This window comes from Lissotriton helveticus, chromosome 5_1 (genome assembly GCF_964261635.1).
Source record: "Lissotriton helveticus chromosome 5_1, aLisHel1.1, whole genome shotgun sequence".
Taxonomy (NCBI): Eukaryota; Metazoa; Chordata; class Amphibia; order Caudata; family Salamandridae; genus Lissotriton; species Lissotriton helveticus.
Genome location: NC_136065.1, coordinates 1,535,778,540 through 1,535,794,739, shown reverse-complemented (window position 1 = coordinate 1,535,794,739; position 16,200 = coordinate 1,535,778,540). Strand labels below are relative to the sequence as shown.

General features: G+C 47.5%; 1 protein-coding gene across 4 annotated transcripts in view; it reads right to left on the bottom strand.

Moving 5' to 3' along the window:
* RAB7B (RAB7B, member RAS oncogene family) overlaps positions 1 to 15,867 on the bottom strand; it is a 197,381-nt gene extending 181,514 nt beyond the window's left edge. Inside the window, exon 1 of one of the 4 annotated variants that reach the window (XM_078644588.1) lies at positions 15,484 to 15,867. In XM_078644588.1, the coding sequence (XP_078500714.1) occupies positions 15,484 to 15,495 (12 nt within the window). In that variant the 5' untranslated portion in view covers positions 15,496 to 15,867. The remainder of the gene's footprint in view (positions 1 to 15,483) is intronic. The other 3 variants (XM_078644585.1, XM_078644586.1, XM_078644587.1) reach the window with 3 other exon arrangements.
* Positions 15,868 to 16,200: the final 333 nt, after the last annotated feature.

Sequence of the window (16,200 nt, the reverse complement as noted above, 5' to 3'; positions counted from 1 at the left end):
CCAATCAACTGTGGGAGCACTTTATTTAATCTTGTGGCTAGGATTTTGGCGTATAACTTGCAATCTAGGTTTATCAGCGAGATGGGGCGGTAGTTTTTGGGCCACTGTGAGTCTTTGACTTCTTTAGGTATGACAATTATGTTGGCTTGTGACATAGATTCTGTTACTACTCCCACCTTTTCGCAGTGGTTGAAGACTTTGGTCAGGACCGGGAGTAGCTGGTCTTGGTAAGTTTTATAGAAGGGCGCTGTGTATCTGTCAGGGCCCGGGGCTTTGTTGTCTTTTAGGGCCTTAATAGCTATAGTGATCTTGTTGGTTTTTATGTCTTGACCCAGCACTACTGCTTCCTCTTTAGTTATCTTGGGTAAGTTTAGTCTGTCTAGGTAGGTCGCACAGCCCACCTGGTCTAGATTGTAATCTCTTTTGTAGAGCTCTTTGTAGAATTCCATGAACGTGTGTTGGATGTCTTTGTGTCGGGTGTGTGTCTTGTTGTTTGCGTCTGTGATTGTGGAGATACAGTGTTGCCTTTGTTTGTGTTTGAGATATGACGCTAGGATTTTCCCTGCTTTGTTAGCCTCGCAGAGGTTGATTTGTTTGTACTTTCTTATCCATAGACCCGCTTGTTCGCTGAGTATTCTGTTGAATTCGTATTTTTTGCCTGTGAGTTCTACAAGAGTGGCTTTGTTCGAAGTGTCTCCAATATGCATAGTTTCTAGTTGTTTGATGTCTCTTTCTAGTTGGTCTAGCTGTGCTTTTGCTTCTCTGTCCCTTCTAGCCTTGATTTCTATTAGCGTGCCTCTAATAGTCGCTTTAAGGGCACCCCACAGGCTTTTCGGGTCTATGTCTGGTGTGTCGTTTTCTTTAATATATTTCTTAATGGCTACCTCTATTCTGTTTCTGTCTTCCTGTTTTGCCATGACTGTATTGTGGAATCGCCATCTACGTGTGATGTGTTCGTTGAGTCGACCTGTTAGGAGTAGGCTGATGCATGAACGGTCGGAGATTGTTCTTGCCGCAATGTTCTATCAGGTGTGTGTGTGAGCCTGAGATGAGGATATAGTCTATTCTACTGTAGGAGTTGTGTGGGTTGGAGTAGAAAGTGTAGTCTCTGGTGTCAGGGTGTTTTAGGCGCCATGGGTCTTGCAGGTTGAATCTGTTGCATATGTTCTTTAGAATACTATGGGATCCAGGAGGTCGAGCTTGGGACACTGATTGTCTGTCTAGGGTGGGGTTGAGAGCTAGGTTGAAGTTGCCTGCCAGCACAGTCATGTTCTTTGAGTGAATTGCCTCTAGTTCCCTCATTAGCCCCTCCCTGTATGTTGTGTCGTCTGTATTTGGTGCGTATATGTTTGCTACCAGTAAGGTATCTTCCCCTCTTTTCAGCTGAGTGATCAGTGTTCGTCCATCATTGTCGCACTGTTCTTTCTCAATGGTAATCTTGGATTTATTGTTAATCAGGGTGATGACTCCTTGCTTTGAGCAGGCTACCTGACCTATCCATCTCACCCTAACTTGCTCGCGTCCTCCTTGGAGAGTTTTGTTTCCTGTAGTAGGATAATATCGCCTTTAGTCTTTGCCAGGTAGTCTAGTACTTTCTTTCTTTTGATCGGATGGTTAAGACCTTTCACATTGAGGGAGACAGTCTTTAAGTCAGCCTGCAGTGCAGTAGTGCTATTCACTGCCATGGCTTACAATGTGCGGTGTGCGCCCTAGGCTCTGCATGGGTGCAATTACTGTTGTGTTTTGGATCTGTATGGTCTGGCTGCGTGAGCCGGGGTAGCTGGTCGTGATGGCAGCTTGGCCCGGACGTTCTGCCTGATAGTTTGGTATGGACATAGACTGAGACGCGGACGTGACATACTGAGCGAACATGACATACAAAACAAACATGATGGACAAGACAATCCCTCTTCTCCCTCTCCCCCCCGCCCCTCATTTCCCTCCCCCCCAACTGATGCATCGTACAGTAGACGTGCGACAGCAAGGTCCCTCCTGCCCCGCTATAACCCCGGTATAGTGTGTCACGCTTTTATAGTTTGCTTGTTCTACGCTTACAGCATTAAAGGATAAGTATGACTATTACTCCTGTCTGCACAATGTCTCTTGTTTGCCTAGAAATGAAAGGATATCAGCAGTCTTGTGGTAGATCAGGTTGCCCTTTTCTCTTGTGTGCCCCCGACTCCAGGTCCTATGCTTGCCTGTGCCATTCCGTATGTTGGAGTGGTTATTCCATGAGGTAGTTTCGGTTGTAATATGCCTGCATTCTTGATAAGTTCATGAGGTAGTTATCGTTTCTGTTGGCGACTTGAGGTAGTTTCAGTTGCAGTTTGCTTGCCGTCTTTGGTAAGTTCATGAGGTAGTTTTCTTGAGATCTTTGCGATGTTCACGACATGACTTTTATAAGTTTTGCCAAGTCTGTCGAGTTGTCCAGTGAGGCTCTACTTTTGCTTGACAAAGTTGTTGTCTCCATTTCCTGTAGGGCTGGGGCCATTAGGTATCTTGACAATTCCGCTGGATCATCAAAGGTAAGCATGACACCTTTGTTGTATATTCTGAATATTGTTGGGCCGGCGAAGGAGAAGGTGATGTTTTCTTTCCTTAGCTTGTCTCTCTGGACCAGAAAGCCTTTTCGGATGTCCACTGTGGTTTTCGAGTAGTCCTGTGTGAGGATGATTTTGTGACTGTTCCATTGAAGGTTAGGGTTCTTCCTTGCTACTCCAAAGATGGCGTCCATTTGGTATGAGCGTAGTGGTTTGCATATTATCGGTCTTGGGCCTGACTTGTTGGTTTGTCTGAAGGCCGGGACTCTGTGAGCTTTGTTCAGCTCGAAGGGGTTCTCGAATTTGAGATTCGTCAGGTTGGGAATGAGTTCCTGTACAAGTGACACACGCCGGCTTTGTCTTCCTCCTCCTCTGGCACCCCTAGAATTCTAATATTTCCTTTCCTGTTTCGATCCTCAAACTCCGCTGCTTGTTTGCAGAGCTCTGTGGTTGCCTTAGCAATGGTGCCGACCGTCTTGCCTGCGAGCTGTGACTTGTCCTCTAAATCGCTGACTCTCTGTTCCACTGTTGAAAGCCTGTTGTTGGTCGTGTGGATGTCTGCTCTGACTGCAGCTAGTTCGAGCTGGATTGCTTCTGTGTTTTTTTTCGTAGTTTTGGCCAAGTCATAGACCTCAGCCATCTTTTTAAGTATGCTATCCAGTGTGCTGCTGATGTCCGACTTTTGTTTGATGGGAGATTCTGAAGGCCACTCAGGTTTGGTTTTTTTCTGCTGTTGAGATAGCTTCCCCTCGTTGCCTGCCATTATTATTAGCGCTCTCTTAGCTTGTAAGAGTTCGTATCTCTGGGTACTCTGTGGAGTAGGCCAGAGTGCTCGTCTTTGTGGGTGTTCTTTTTGTGGCCCTTTGTTGCCCTGGTTGTGTGTATTTGTGCTGTTGCTTGGCTTCAGTTTTACTTGTTTGTTAGACCTTATTTGCACTGGCAGCCCTGGTGCCTATTTTCCTTTATGAGCCTGGTCTTACTGGTACATGGACGTGTTGTCCATGGTGCCTGGTCTCTTTGGTACGTGTTGTCAGTCGTACCCTGGGTTTCTTTGTTGGATTGGGTGGTTCTGGAATTGTTGCGACTAGACCACGCTTTATTAGTGCTGGTTTGGTGTTGTTGTTTTTGTGGTTCTTGCTGGCGCTGTGCTCAGGCGGGCTTGGTCTACCTCTATTTGGCCTGTTGCTTTTGTGTTGTTGGTGCTACGGAGCAGTCTCTTGGATGATCAAGCTTGGTGTGCTGCAGCAGCTTGGCATGTGGCGCTGCTAGCTCTTATTCCACGTTTCCAGGGTCTCTCTTTTGTTTTCCTGTCGTCCGCGGCTTATTGTGAGTGGTGCGATTACCGCTGCTTTCGCCCCTCTCTCGCACAAGATGGCCGCCTTCGTTTGTTTACAGTTTTGTTGCGTTATGTTCTTGGGCTCTTCTTACTGCTCTTGTCTGCTGCTGTCTGCCGTCCTAGTTGTTGTTGTGTTTGTCTTTTTGTTTAGCACATGTTCGGTGCTACTTCGTCAACTCTTTTTTGTTGTTGTTGCGCTGGAGACTGCCCGCTCTTCTCAAGATGTCCACCACCAGTCACCTTTAGTTTCGGTTTCGCCCGTACTGCTGCCCGCAGTGGGGAGGGGGGTTTGATGCCTACTGGGCCCGCAGTTCTCGCTGGCTCTGGCGCGCACTTCACTTTCTTAGCTTTGGTTGGTCGCTGGGTAGTGGATTGTAGAGACCCTTGGTTCTGTTTTGTCTTTGTTTTTCTCCCGCCCCACCCTTAGTAAGATGGCGGCTCCCAGGCGGGTTCGCAGTTTCGATTTCACTCGTCTGCCTCGTGTGCTCCGCGGTGGGGCACCTGCTTTCCTTAGCGTGCTGACTGTTAGAGGGGGGCCCCCAGTCGGGATTCAGTTCCGGTTTCACCCTTTGCGTTCGTACTCCCCGACGGTGGGGCACCGGTGATCTTTGACGGTGCAGGGGGGGGCGGAACACTGATTCGTTGGGGGTTTTGTCCACTGACCTCGCAGGTGAGCGCGGCTCCTCCGGTTGGCGCTTTGTCTTTGCTTTGTCCTCGCTTGCTGTTACACATAAATTCCTTCAGGTGCCATTTTACCAACCCAGCTCTCCCGCTCTTGTTACTGGAGGAGTGATTTTCTGTAGCTTCTGGCTCTTTGCGGCATCCTTTGGTGCTGCCCTTCGAAGCGCTTTGCTCTACGATTGCCGCAGTTTGGTTCTGTTTCCGTTTAGTTGCAGATGTCTCGCTTTTTATCCCATTTATGTCCAGGGGTGTAGTGGAGCTCCAGACTCAGGCAACTCTCCACATTGCCGTCCATGCCATGCCCCCCCCCCCCGGTACTGCTATTATTTTAAAGAATACTTAATGTGTAAAAAGATAAGCTGAGAATCCCTGATTGCGAAACTCATCTTTTTTCATGGTTACTGACTTAGAACTGCACCTTTAATTTATCGCCCACTGGGCAATGCGACCAATTGGAGCTCTAGTATTTCCAAAGCTGTCGCATCATCTATCCTTACGTTTTCTAATTTTACTATTTTGGGTGATTTTAACATCCATTTTGCCAAAGTAGATTGCAGTACGGCTTCCTCTGTAATAGAAAAACTTGCGGTTCCTAACGTTCATCTCATTACAAACTTCCAGACTCATGTTGCTGGCCATATGTTGGATCCTATAATCACAAATTTTCGTAGCTTACAGACTTAGCACCCTGTCCCTTTGCCATGGTCTGATCATTTTGCAGTCCCATTCTTCTTTTCTGTTCAACTAGGGGCCCGAACAAGAGAAAGAATCTGATGACATCTTCTGGTAAGAGCTGGTCCAAGCTTAATGTTCCCCACCTTAATTCTAAAACTTGAAGCCAATTGTCCCTAACTGACTCAGCCAGTAGATAATGAGGTCCATAATTTAGACTCCTGGATCAGAACCTCACCTGATGTGTTAGTTCCCACTACTAGTAAAAAAAAAAATTATCAAATGTTTCACCCTGCCTCATGGTGCAATGACGCATTGCACCAACTTAAAACATTGTGTAAAAGTTTGGAAAAAGGATGGTGAAAAACAAACGGACATGAGAATAAAATTAAGATACAGATTTGCTTTAAAAGATTACCAGAAAAAAAAGTTTACATTGCTAGAGCCAAATTTTACTCAGTTAAGCTCACTGCGGTCAAAAAGTGTTAAGAACCTTTCTGACTGGACTAGCACCATTCCAACTACCCCTCTCAAGCAAGTTTAATGGAATGACATTGCAGGCTTTTCTTTTTTTTAAAGTGGCAGACATCCAGTCGGCCTTTGCAGGCTCTTCTTTGGCTTGTCCTTCTGAAGTTCTCCTCGCACGCTTGCCAGTCATGGAGCAATTCACTTAACTTCTAAGCCTTAGTTGCACCTTCACAAAAAAAAAACTTCGACCCTCTTCTAAGGTCAAACTATAGGCCTATATCGCTCTTGCCTACCTTGGCCAAGGTGTTGGAGAAACATGTTAACCTGCAACTTTCAGCCTACATCGAACTATCTGCCAGATTCATCAAAGACCTGTCAATGAATTGCAAAAAATATTGAGATTCCTACATGTTCCTTATTTGCGATTAGCAAATTGCTCATCGCAAATAAGGAATAACTCCCCATGCATTCCTATGGGCCTACAGGCTCATAGGAATGCATGGGGAGTTATTCCTTATTTGCGATTAGCAAGATTTCAAGGGTGCAGGGGTGTCCAAAGGACACCCTGTAGCACCCCTGAAATGTGAATTTACACTGATGTTGTGCACACACATGTCCAAAGGACATGTGTGTGTGTAATATGCAACTTAGAAAAATGCATTTAAATGCATTTTTCTAAGTTTTCGCTATTTACCACGAGGTTTGACTTCGTGGTAAATAGCGGTCCTAAATTGCGAATTCGCAATTTTTAAATGTTTCATGAATAGCATTTAAGGAATCCCTAATAGAGATTCCTTAAATGCTAATCCTCGCAAATTTGCAAATTCTTTATTAGCGATTTTTGCATTTGGGATGATGAATCCCAAATGCAAAAATTGCACTCGCAAAGGGCCAGATTCTCAGAATCTGGCCCTTTTGCGAGCGCATTTCGCTTGATGAATCTGGCTGTATATTTTTTTTGCACCCTTTGCAATCAGGCTTCAGGACTGGTTACAGGACTGAATCTGCCCTCCTCGGTGTTACGGAATGCCTGCGTTGTCAGCTGGACATGGGTGGTGCTGCGGCACTGATCTCTCTGGATCTCAGTGCCACATTCGACACAGTGAACCCCACCATTCTGCTTTCCAGACTAAGAGATATGGTTGTGCGGTGCACAGCCCTGGCTTGGATGAGTTATTTTCTATGTGATCGCAAATTTCAGATGTATTCACACCATCACAGGTCCAAATCTCATTATTTACAGCCTGATTCCTCATTCTCCCGTTTTGCGAGCCCCTAATGGCGATTCATAAGGAATCGCTATTAAGGACTTGCAAAACGGGATTCATGTAGGAATTGCTAAATGAATTGCGATTCCTACACATTCCTTATTTGCGATTAGCAAATTGCTAATCGCAAATAAGGAATAACTCCCATAGACCCATAGGAATGAATGGGGAGTTATTCCTTATTTGCGATTAGCAATTAGCTAATCGCAAATAAGGAAGCGATTTCAAGGGTGCCAGGGGTGTCCAAAGGACACCCTGTAGCACCCCTGAAATGCAACATTACACAGGTGTTGCGCACACATATGTCCAAAGGACATGTGTGTGTGTAACATGCAAAAGAAAAAAATGCACTAAAGTGCTTTAATCTATTTTTTCGCTATTTACCACGAAGTCAGACTTCGTGGTAAATAGCGGCCAAATATAGCGAATTCACAATTTAAAATTGGTTGATGAATTGCATTTAAGGAATTTCTAATAGAGATTCCTTAAATGCAATTCCTCGCACAATAGCGAATTCTATAATCGCAATTATTGCATTTCCCAAATGCAATAATTGCGCTCGCAAAGGGCCAGATTCTCAGAATCTGGCCCTTTGCGAGCCGATTTTCGTTTCATGAATCAGGCTGTTAGTTTCTAGGGTGCAGCAGGGTCCCACCCTAAGCGCTCTTCTCTTCAATCGCTATATGACATTTTTAGCTTAGATTGAAGAATTTCATGGGTCAACATTTTTTTCGTAAGCAGATGACACACATTTAATTGTGATATCTCTATCATTTAAGGATAACTACAAGGCAGAATCCTGTTCCACCTGTATTTCCCAAGTTTCATCATGGATGAATATGAACTAATGGGGACAAGACAGAGGGTCACCTGTGGCGTCTGCATCTGTGGCCATCTACCATGGGTATCAGTCCTTCTCCAGTTCATGTTGTAAATAATCTGGAGGTACGGCTCGATGACTAGCTGTCTATGAGCCACCAGATAAATAAAAGAGCTGCCACTTGCTTTGGCATCCTTAAGTGGTCAATGAAAATCCGGATATGCCTCCCGGTCCATGCTCAAAGAACTGTATCTTATGTTGCAGTCGTGAACTTGGACATGATGCGGTTTGCTGGGGCTGTTAGAGGTTAAATCTTGTGCCCCGCAGCTGGTCCATTTAAGTGGACCTTCTACGAGTGTGAGGATTCTTCATGCCTAATGCCCTGCTTTGTGTCCTAATTGTCTGGACTTGGTCATGATGCAGTTTTGGGGGCTATCAGAGATCGACTATTGTGCCCTCCAAATAGTCTCTTAACTCGATCTAATGCACATGTGCAATGATCGCCGTGCGGTCAGTTAAAAAAATTATGTAACGGATCGCTGTCTCTTTTCGGTCAACTGTTGTGTAAATCCAGTCTTTTTTAAAAAGGTGATTATTTTCTTAAAATTGTAAAAGGTTTTTTGGATTACCCTCTAGCAGATTAGCTACTGCCTCTTGGGTTGCGGGTACAGGCAAATTGCACCCTCAGTGTATAACAAGGGCTTGCATCTTCCTGTAATTCCTTACCTGGCTGTTAAAACAGATTGTTACATCTCAAGTCACTGGGATCTGGGTATTTTGTGTTGTGAATAACAACTGTGAGCCAGAGAGTCTTTTGTTGCTTCTACTCAGCGTGGCAGTTGGCTGCATCTAAGGTCAGTTCAGGTATGTAACAAGCATTGGCAAAGCCTATGGACGAAGTATTGCCAATGTGTTTTAGCCATGCTGTACATTAGTGTGGCTGCTTTTCAGCATGGCTAACCGTTAGTGGCATAGAAGAGAGTGGTGTGGATTGTCGTAGAGTGGAACGACAAAGAGTGGAGTAGAGTGTCAGAGTTGAGTGGCGTAGAGTATTATGTATTGGAGTAGCAGGTTGGAGTCACGTAGAGTGGCATACAGTGGAATGGCGTAGAGTAGACTGGATTTCTGTAGAGTGGACTGGTGGAGAGTGTTGCAGTGTATAGTGGGGTAGAGTGCAGCGGCATAGAATTCAGGAACATTCAGTACAGCATTGAAGAATGCAGTGGCGTAAATTAGAGTGCAGTGGCGTAGAGTAGGATAGAGCGCAGTGGTGTAGAACAGAGTTGCATAGAGTGCAGCAGCATACAGTGGCGCAGAGCAGAGTGGTGCAGAGTAGAGTGATGTAGAGTGGTGCAGGCAAAAGTATAGGGCCATAGAGTGCAGTGGCCTAGAGTGGAGTGCTGCAAAGTGCAGTGGCATAATGTGGAGTGATGCAAAGTACAGTGGAAAAGAGTGCAGCGTCATAGAATGTAGTAGAGTACAGTGGAGTGGCGTAGAGTGCAGTGTTGCAGAGTAGAGTGCAGTGGTTTAGAATGCTGTAGAGTGCAGATGCATAGAGTCGTGTGGTGTTGAGCAGAGTGGTGTTGATTGCAGTTGTGCAGTGGTGTAAAGTGCAGTGGCGTATAGAGGAGAGCAAAATATTGTGCAGTTGCGTGGAGTGGTGTAGAATAAAGTAGAGTGAACTGATGTAGAGTTAAATTTAGCTGCAAACAATTCAGTGAGGTAGAATGCAGTGGCGTAGATTATAGTGCAGTGGTGCAGAGTGCAGTGGAGTAGAGTGCAGTTGTGCAGAGTAGAGTACTCAAGAAACCCACAGCGGACCCCACCGAACTCAAGAATTACCGCCCCATCTCGCTCCGCCCGTTTCCCGCCAAAGTCATCGAGAAGACCGTCAACAAGCAGATGACCGCCTTCCTCGAGACGAATGGATCCCTCGACCCCTCACAGTCCGGCTTCCGAGCCAATCACAGCACCGAGACCGCCCTCCTCGCCGCCACCGACGACATCCGAGCCCTGATGGACAACGGAGAAACAGCGGCCCTCATCCTCCTAGACCTCTCCGCAGCATTCGACACTGTCTGCCACCGCACCCTAGTGCAACGCCTCAGGAACGTCGGAATCCAGGAGAAGGCACTGGAATGGATCATCTCCTTCCTCGCTGGAAGAACACAGAGAGTCCGCCTACCACCGTACAAGTCGGAGGCCTCCGAAGTCATCTGCGGCGTCCCCCAAGGATCCTCGCTGAGCCCCACCCTCTTCAACGTCTACATGAGCCCCCTCGCGGCCATCGCACGCCAACACAACCTCAGCATAATCTCCTACGCCGACGACACCCAGCTGATCCTCTCCCTGACCAACGACCCCGCCGCCGCCAGAGCCAACCTGCACGAAGGGATGAAAGAAGTAGCCGAGTGGATGACGACCAGCCGCCTGAAACTGAACTCTGACAAGACGGAGGTCCTCATCCTGGGCTCTTCACCCTCCGCCTGGGACGACTCCTGGTGGCCTCCCGCCCTGGGCACCGCACCCAAACCGACAGACCATGCACGCAACCTGGGCTTCATCCTGGACTCCTCCCTCTCCATGACCAGACAAGTCAACAACGTCTCCTCGGCTTGCTTCAACATCCTACGCATGCTACGGAAGATCTTCTGGTGGATCCCCACCGAGACCAGGAAGACCGTCACCCAGGCCCTCGTCACCAGCCGACTGGACTACGGCAACGCCCTCTACGCCGGTACCACCGCCAAGCTCCAGAAGAGACTCCAGCGGATCCAGAACGCCTCAGCCAGACTCATCCTCGACATCCCACGAACCAGCCACATCTCCGGACACCTGAGAGACCTCCACTGGCTCCCCGTCAACAAAAGAATCACCTTCCGCCTCCTCACCCACGCACACAAAGCCCTACACGACCAAGGCCCGAGCTACCTCAACAACCGGATCAACTTCTACGCTCCCAAACGCCACCTCCGATCAGCCAACCACGCCCTCGCCGCCGTCCCCCGCATCCGAAGAGCGACTACAGGAGGAAGGTCCTTCTCCTACCTGGCCGCCAAGACCTGGAACTCCCTCCCGACCGACCTGCGCCTGACCCGAGACCACCTCTCCTTCAAGAAGAAGCTGAAGACCTGGCTGTTCGAGCAGTAGCGGCACCCCCCCTCCCCCAGCGCCTTGAGACCCTACGGGTATGTAGCGCGCTATATAAATGTCATTGATTAATTGATTGATAAAGTGCATTGGGATAGAGTGCTGTAGTGAACAGTAGAGTGGCGTTGAGATCAGTGTCGGAGAGAGCAGTGGCATAGAGTGCATTAGCGTAGAGAGTAGTGGCACAGAGTACAGTGGTGCAGAGTAGAGTACAGTGACATACAGTACAATGGTGTAGAGTGCATTGGGTTACAGTACAGTAGTTTAGAGTAGAGTGACGTAGAGTGCAATGGCAGACAGCGCAGTGACGTAGTGTAGATTGAAGTGGCATAGAGTGGAGTGGTACAGGGTAGAGTGAAGTGGCATAGAGTGTAATGACGTAAAGTGGTGTAGAGTGCAGTGGTGTAGAGTGCAGTGGTGCAGAGTAGATCAAGTGTCGTACAGTGGATTTCCGTACAGTGCAGAGGCTTACAGTAACGTGGTACAGAGTATAGTGCATTGGCGTAGAGTGTATTTGCAAAGAGTACGATGGCATAGAGGGCAGTGTTACAGAGTGGCGTAGTGCTGATTGGCGTACAGTGTATTTGCATAGAGTGCGGTGGCGTGGAGGACATTGTTATAGAGTGGTGTAGTGCTGATTGGCCTGGAGTGGAGCTGTGCAGAGTAGAGTGGAGTGACCTGGACTGGAGTGGTGTAGAGTGCAGTGGTGCAGAGTAGAGTAGAGTGGCATAGAGTGAAGTAGCGTAGAGTGCAGTGGCATAGAATGCAGTGACATGGAGAGGTGAGGAGTAGAGTGGAGTGGCGTAGAGTGGAGGATGAATGGTGTGGTAGCACACTGCCATTACAGACAACAAATTTTAAACTGACGTGACTATTACACTTGCACAGACATACAGTTTTACTAATAAAACAAAACAGCGCACAAACGATATGTGGAAATGGCATCACCTAGTGTATTAATTTGATTTTATCATATTAAAGTATTTGTTTCCAACAGACTTCGGAATTAACAAAAAATGTTCTTCATTTGTTTTCCTAATTCTGAAATACTTACACAGCTCATTTAACCCCTCCCATGCTCGTGACGGAACCGTTCCGTCACGAGCCTCGGGTGGGCTGTGCTGGTGACGGAACAGTTCCGTCACGGCCCGCTCGCCGCACCTGCGTGGCGCGAATTCCGCACCTGCGTGGCGCGAATTCCGCGCCTGCGCTGACGTTCTAATGGGCGGGCGGGTCCGTGACGGAACCGTTCCGTCACAAGCACAGCTCACCCGAGGGCCGTGACGGAGCGGTTCTGTCACGAGCACGGGACCTCCGCGCGGCCCCGCCTCCCCCTTAGCGCTGCGGCGGAATAGCCACCGCAGCGAAGGGGTTAAACATTGTTGTGTGCTACAAAAACCCCTTTCCTACCCCCATTATCCAGCAAGATTGTCACATTAATCCTCTCACTTTTAAGTCAGAGTAGTGGCATAGCAAGGGGAGGGGGTGGTCCGCCCCAGGCGGAACAAATTTAGGGGGCGGCGGTAGGCACTCCCCCACTCTTACCTGCGGCCGTCTTGGGCGGCAGCAGTTGGAATCGCCGGCACCTCCCCCGCGCTTAGATTCGGCCGCCGCAAGCTCCATTGGAAGACTGAGTCTGACAATCAACCTCTGTCATTGAATGCACAGCAAATGTGACAAGATACAAACAAGATTTTAGCAGGGGCTTAACACAGGCCGCCGCAGTGCGAGGGGGGCCCGTGCTCCAAGGGGCCCCCTCACTCAGCCTCTATTTAGGCCTATTTACAGATTGCATCAATGGTAGTAGAATGATCGGGAAGCTGGACAGAATAAAAAAAATAGAGCCAGCAAATAGAAAGTCAAAAAATGTCAGTCACAAACCACAAAGCCAATGGTAAGCAAGGGTGGAATGCATTCCCAGGGAAGTTTTCAGAATGTCCCCAAGCTGTCTTTAGCAAACCAGAGAGCTGTGCTTTCTGGTAGGCTTCGACCTAAAAAGAAAGCTGCTGGAAAGGAACAAAAAGCACACGCGGAAGCAAGCAGTACTTGACAGAGACTTGTGGTTTGATGCTCTATTGGGAAACCTGTCCTTTTTTTTATGAAGAACTGAAATTAACCGCCCAACAACGTGACCTGAAAAACAAGTTCTAGCCAACCTCAGCTTCTTGGCTGTCTTATTTGAGAGATAGGGCTGATGGGAAATAAGGAGACGTGAAATTCATCTATCACTGCTAATCTGAGCTTGATTCACAAAGATTTGTCTCTGAGTAGATATGACTTCTGACTTCTAAACTAAACTTTCAGAAGTACGTCACACCTACAAACACATGGAAGTAACATTAGTGTTAGCTGCCCACCTGTTGCCATTCCAGCAAATCTGAACAACTGATTGAGATCATGGAAAAGATCATTGTCTCCTGCATCATGTTAAGATAAAGAGAGGTAGAAATTCGTGTAGTCTAAAAATATGTAAGGCCCTAATTAAGACATAGTTTGGGGCTGCTGTTCATAATTGTACTGCCCATTTTCTGCTAATTGACGCCGACTTGATGCCAAACAAACTTTCAGTAATGGGGTGCACAGAAAAACAGTTGAAATATTTATTTACAGAACCCACAAACGTCCTTAAGATGCCACTGGGAAAAGCGAGAGAGACTCGGAGGCAGAGGTAGGCAGAGAGGAGTGAGGCTGAAATCTTAAAATAGACAGAGGGATGCTAGATAAAGACAAATGTGTCCTTCGCAGTTGGGCCACTGGAAGGAGGGGGCCCTGGGCAATTGCTCACACCTGAAAGTGTCTCTGCTAGAAAGCCTTGATGGACAAGCCATGGAACACAACTGAAATAAGGTGACTCTGTATAAGTTGTCCTGTTGTGTGCTGGTCATATGGTTAATGCATCTGTGCCTCACTCAGCTGAAGACATGCAAAAGACATAGAACCCAGCATCAGAGAGCTGGAAAGAGGGGCATTTGGGGTCAGAGACAGGGACAGGTTTTATTTCTCTATCGAAAGGTGTTTCGACACAGCTTTAAGTCAGACACCAGCAGTTGTGACGCCTTCGAAACAACGTGTAATATAAATCCAGCCCCAACGAATTTCCCACCCAGACTTAAGCAGCCACACATTATTTAGATCATGGTCTCCAACTCTTTCTGTAATAAAAGCAAACTTATGTTCAATGGAAATCATCCCGAGCTACTAATATTAGTGATGTAATAGTGACCACCCCATCCAAGATTGTCAGCAGTCATCACATCAGTGGCTGAGGCCGGGTGTCCAGCACTAATGTAAAAAATCCTTTGAGAATTTAAAATGACTGTGCATGGGAAATAAATAAAAGCCATAGCTACAATCCCCCTGGCACTAAGGTAATGTTATGTGTACTAAACCTCCCCAACTCAATAATAGCTTTAAAAGCATTTTGACAAGTAGCCGGAGAGCTACTTACTGGGTGCTCACAAGCTACTCGTTGGAGATACCTGATTTAGATTAAAACAAAGTGAGTCACGTATCTGCCACCTTATAAAGTGAGTCACAAACTTCTGCACAAACACAGAGAACCCAAGAAAACATCAAATAAAGACGTCTGAGAAGTGTCAGCCTTTGGGTAGACCTCTGAATTCCATTGTTCTTGTCCCAAGGACTGTCCTTATCCTGGGTGCAAAGGTTAAGTCTCCTCGCCTTGAGGAGGTTAGGCAGAGAACACCAGCAAGTCAGTGAAATAATGTGGCTTTCAGTGGCCACCGTGCCAGCCACTTTAGACACGTTTTGCCTCATTTTACCCATGGGATGCTTGCTGCCACACAGCACTTGATTCGCCTCTGACCCTACCAGCCATGAAACTCGAGAGAGCTCATGACGTGTGGCCTTCGGTGCTTTTGACGCGTGCGCTGTCACAGGGGCCTGGGCCACAGGTCGCGACCTTTGCCCAATTAGTGATCTGAACAAGTGACTCGTGGCAAAGATGTGCTGTCAAGAAGCAGACAATAAATAACGAACACGCTCCCCTAAAAAACAGTTATCAGTTGGGTGGAGTTTTAAAGCGCCTGTCGTGTGAAATATTTCCTCAGATGTCCCAACCATACAAGTCACACACGCATTTTTGTACATGTAACGTTTGTTTCGAACTCTGAATGTCAATAACACGGGCATTGTTCAACATCACAAGGAGGAAACTCCAAGTCAGTCCGGCTGGATTTCAAACATGCCACTTAGACATTCGGGACATTGGTGAGGTGACACAATTTGCATTAACCCACTGCGCCACCTTACCACGAGGGTTGCTGCATTGGGCTGAGCGGCTTATGGAACACAATGAGATGGGGAATGCAGTAGTGGAGCTATGGTGGATACTTTCAGTACAGTGAATGAGCCTGTCTGAGGGAGTAAGAGGCGAGAGAGAGAGAGCCTATCCTCTTCCATAACAAAGAAAACAAGGGAAGCCTCTATGTGGGCATAACAAGCGCCCAGCATTAGCCCACTCCTACCCAGCAAGAAGGGGAGGATGGGCAAAGATGAGGGGAAAACACGGAAGAAAAAGTAACTTACAGGCTGGGGCATTCTCTCCTGGACTCCAGATGTGACGAAAAGTCGCGCAGCAGCAGTAGTCAGCTCAGGAAGGAATTATTCCCGGGAGCCCATCGCCTCTTCCTCCACTCTGCCACTTACTTTCACTTTGTGTTTGAGAGCAGCGGTCCGGTCGGGAGTTCCCTGTGACTGAGCTTCGCGCTCTCTCTCGCCTTCCCAACCCGGCCGCTGTGTTTATTTCTCTGCCTTTCAGTCAGAGGGCAGGGAAAGGGGCCGTCCCAGCGTGACTTCACGAGAGCAGAGCGCCTCTTCGGGTTACACGGATCTCCAAGGCTGCACCAAACAGGCCCAAACACAAGCAGGTCCGCCCGCCCGCCCGCCAAGCGCGCACACAGGACTGCGGGCAAAATACACCCACGGGAGGCTTACTCAGGATTGAGAGGCCGTGCCTTCTTTTTTTACAGAATGCTAATATTTAAATGTGTTTTTCATAATGCCACCGGAGGGAAATCTGCTGCAGGAAGCTTCACTGTGAAAGGGAATAATGACCATAAAATCACCGTACATCTAATTTTATTATCAAACACCATTTAAACGTCATTTAAATACGTGCTTTAAATGGGCCGGTACTGTCCGGGACGGAGTACCGCCACTTTTTATTTTGAGAGGAAGAGTACCGCCACTTCTTAAGAAAAAAACGTAATACAGAGTTCCGGCACTTCTCAGAAACAAGCAGGT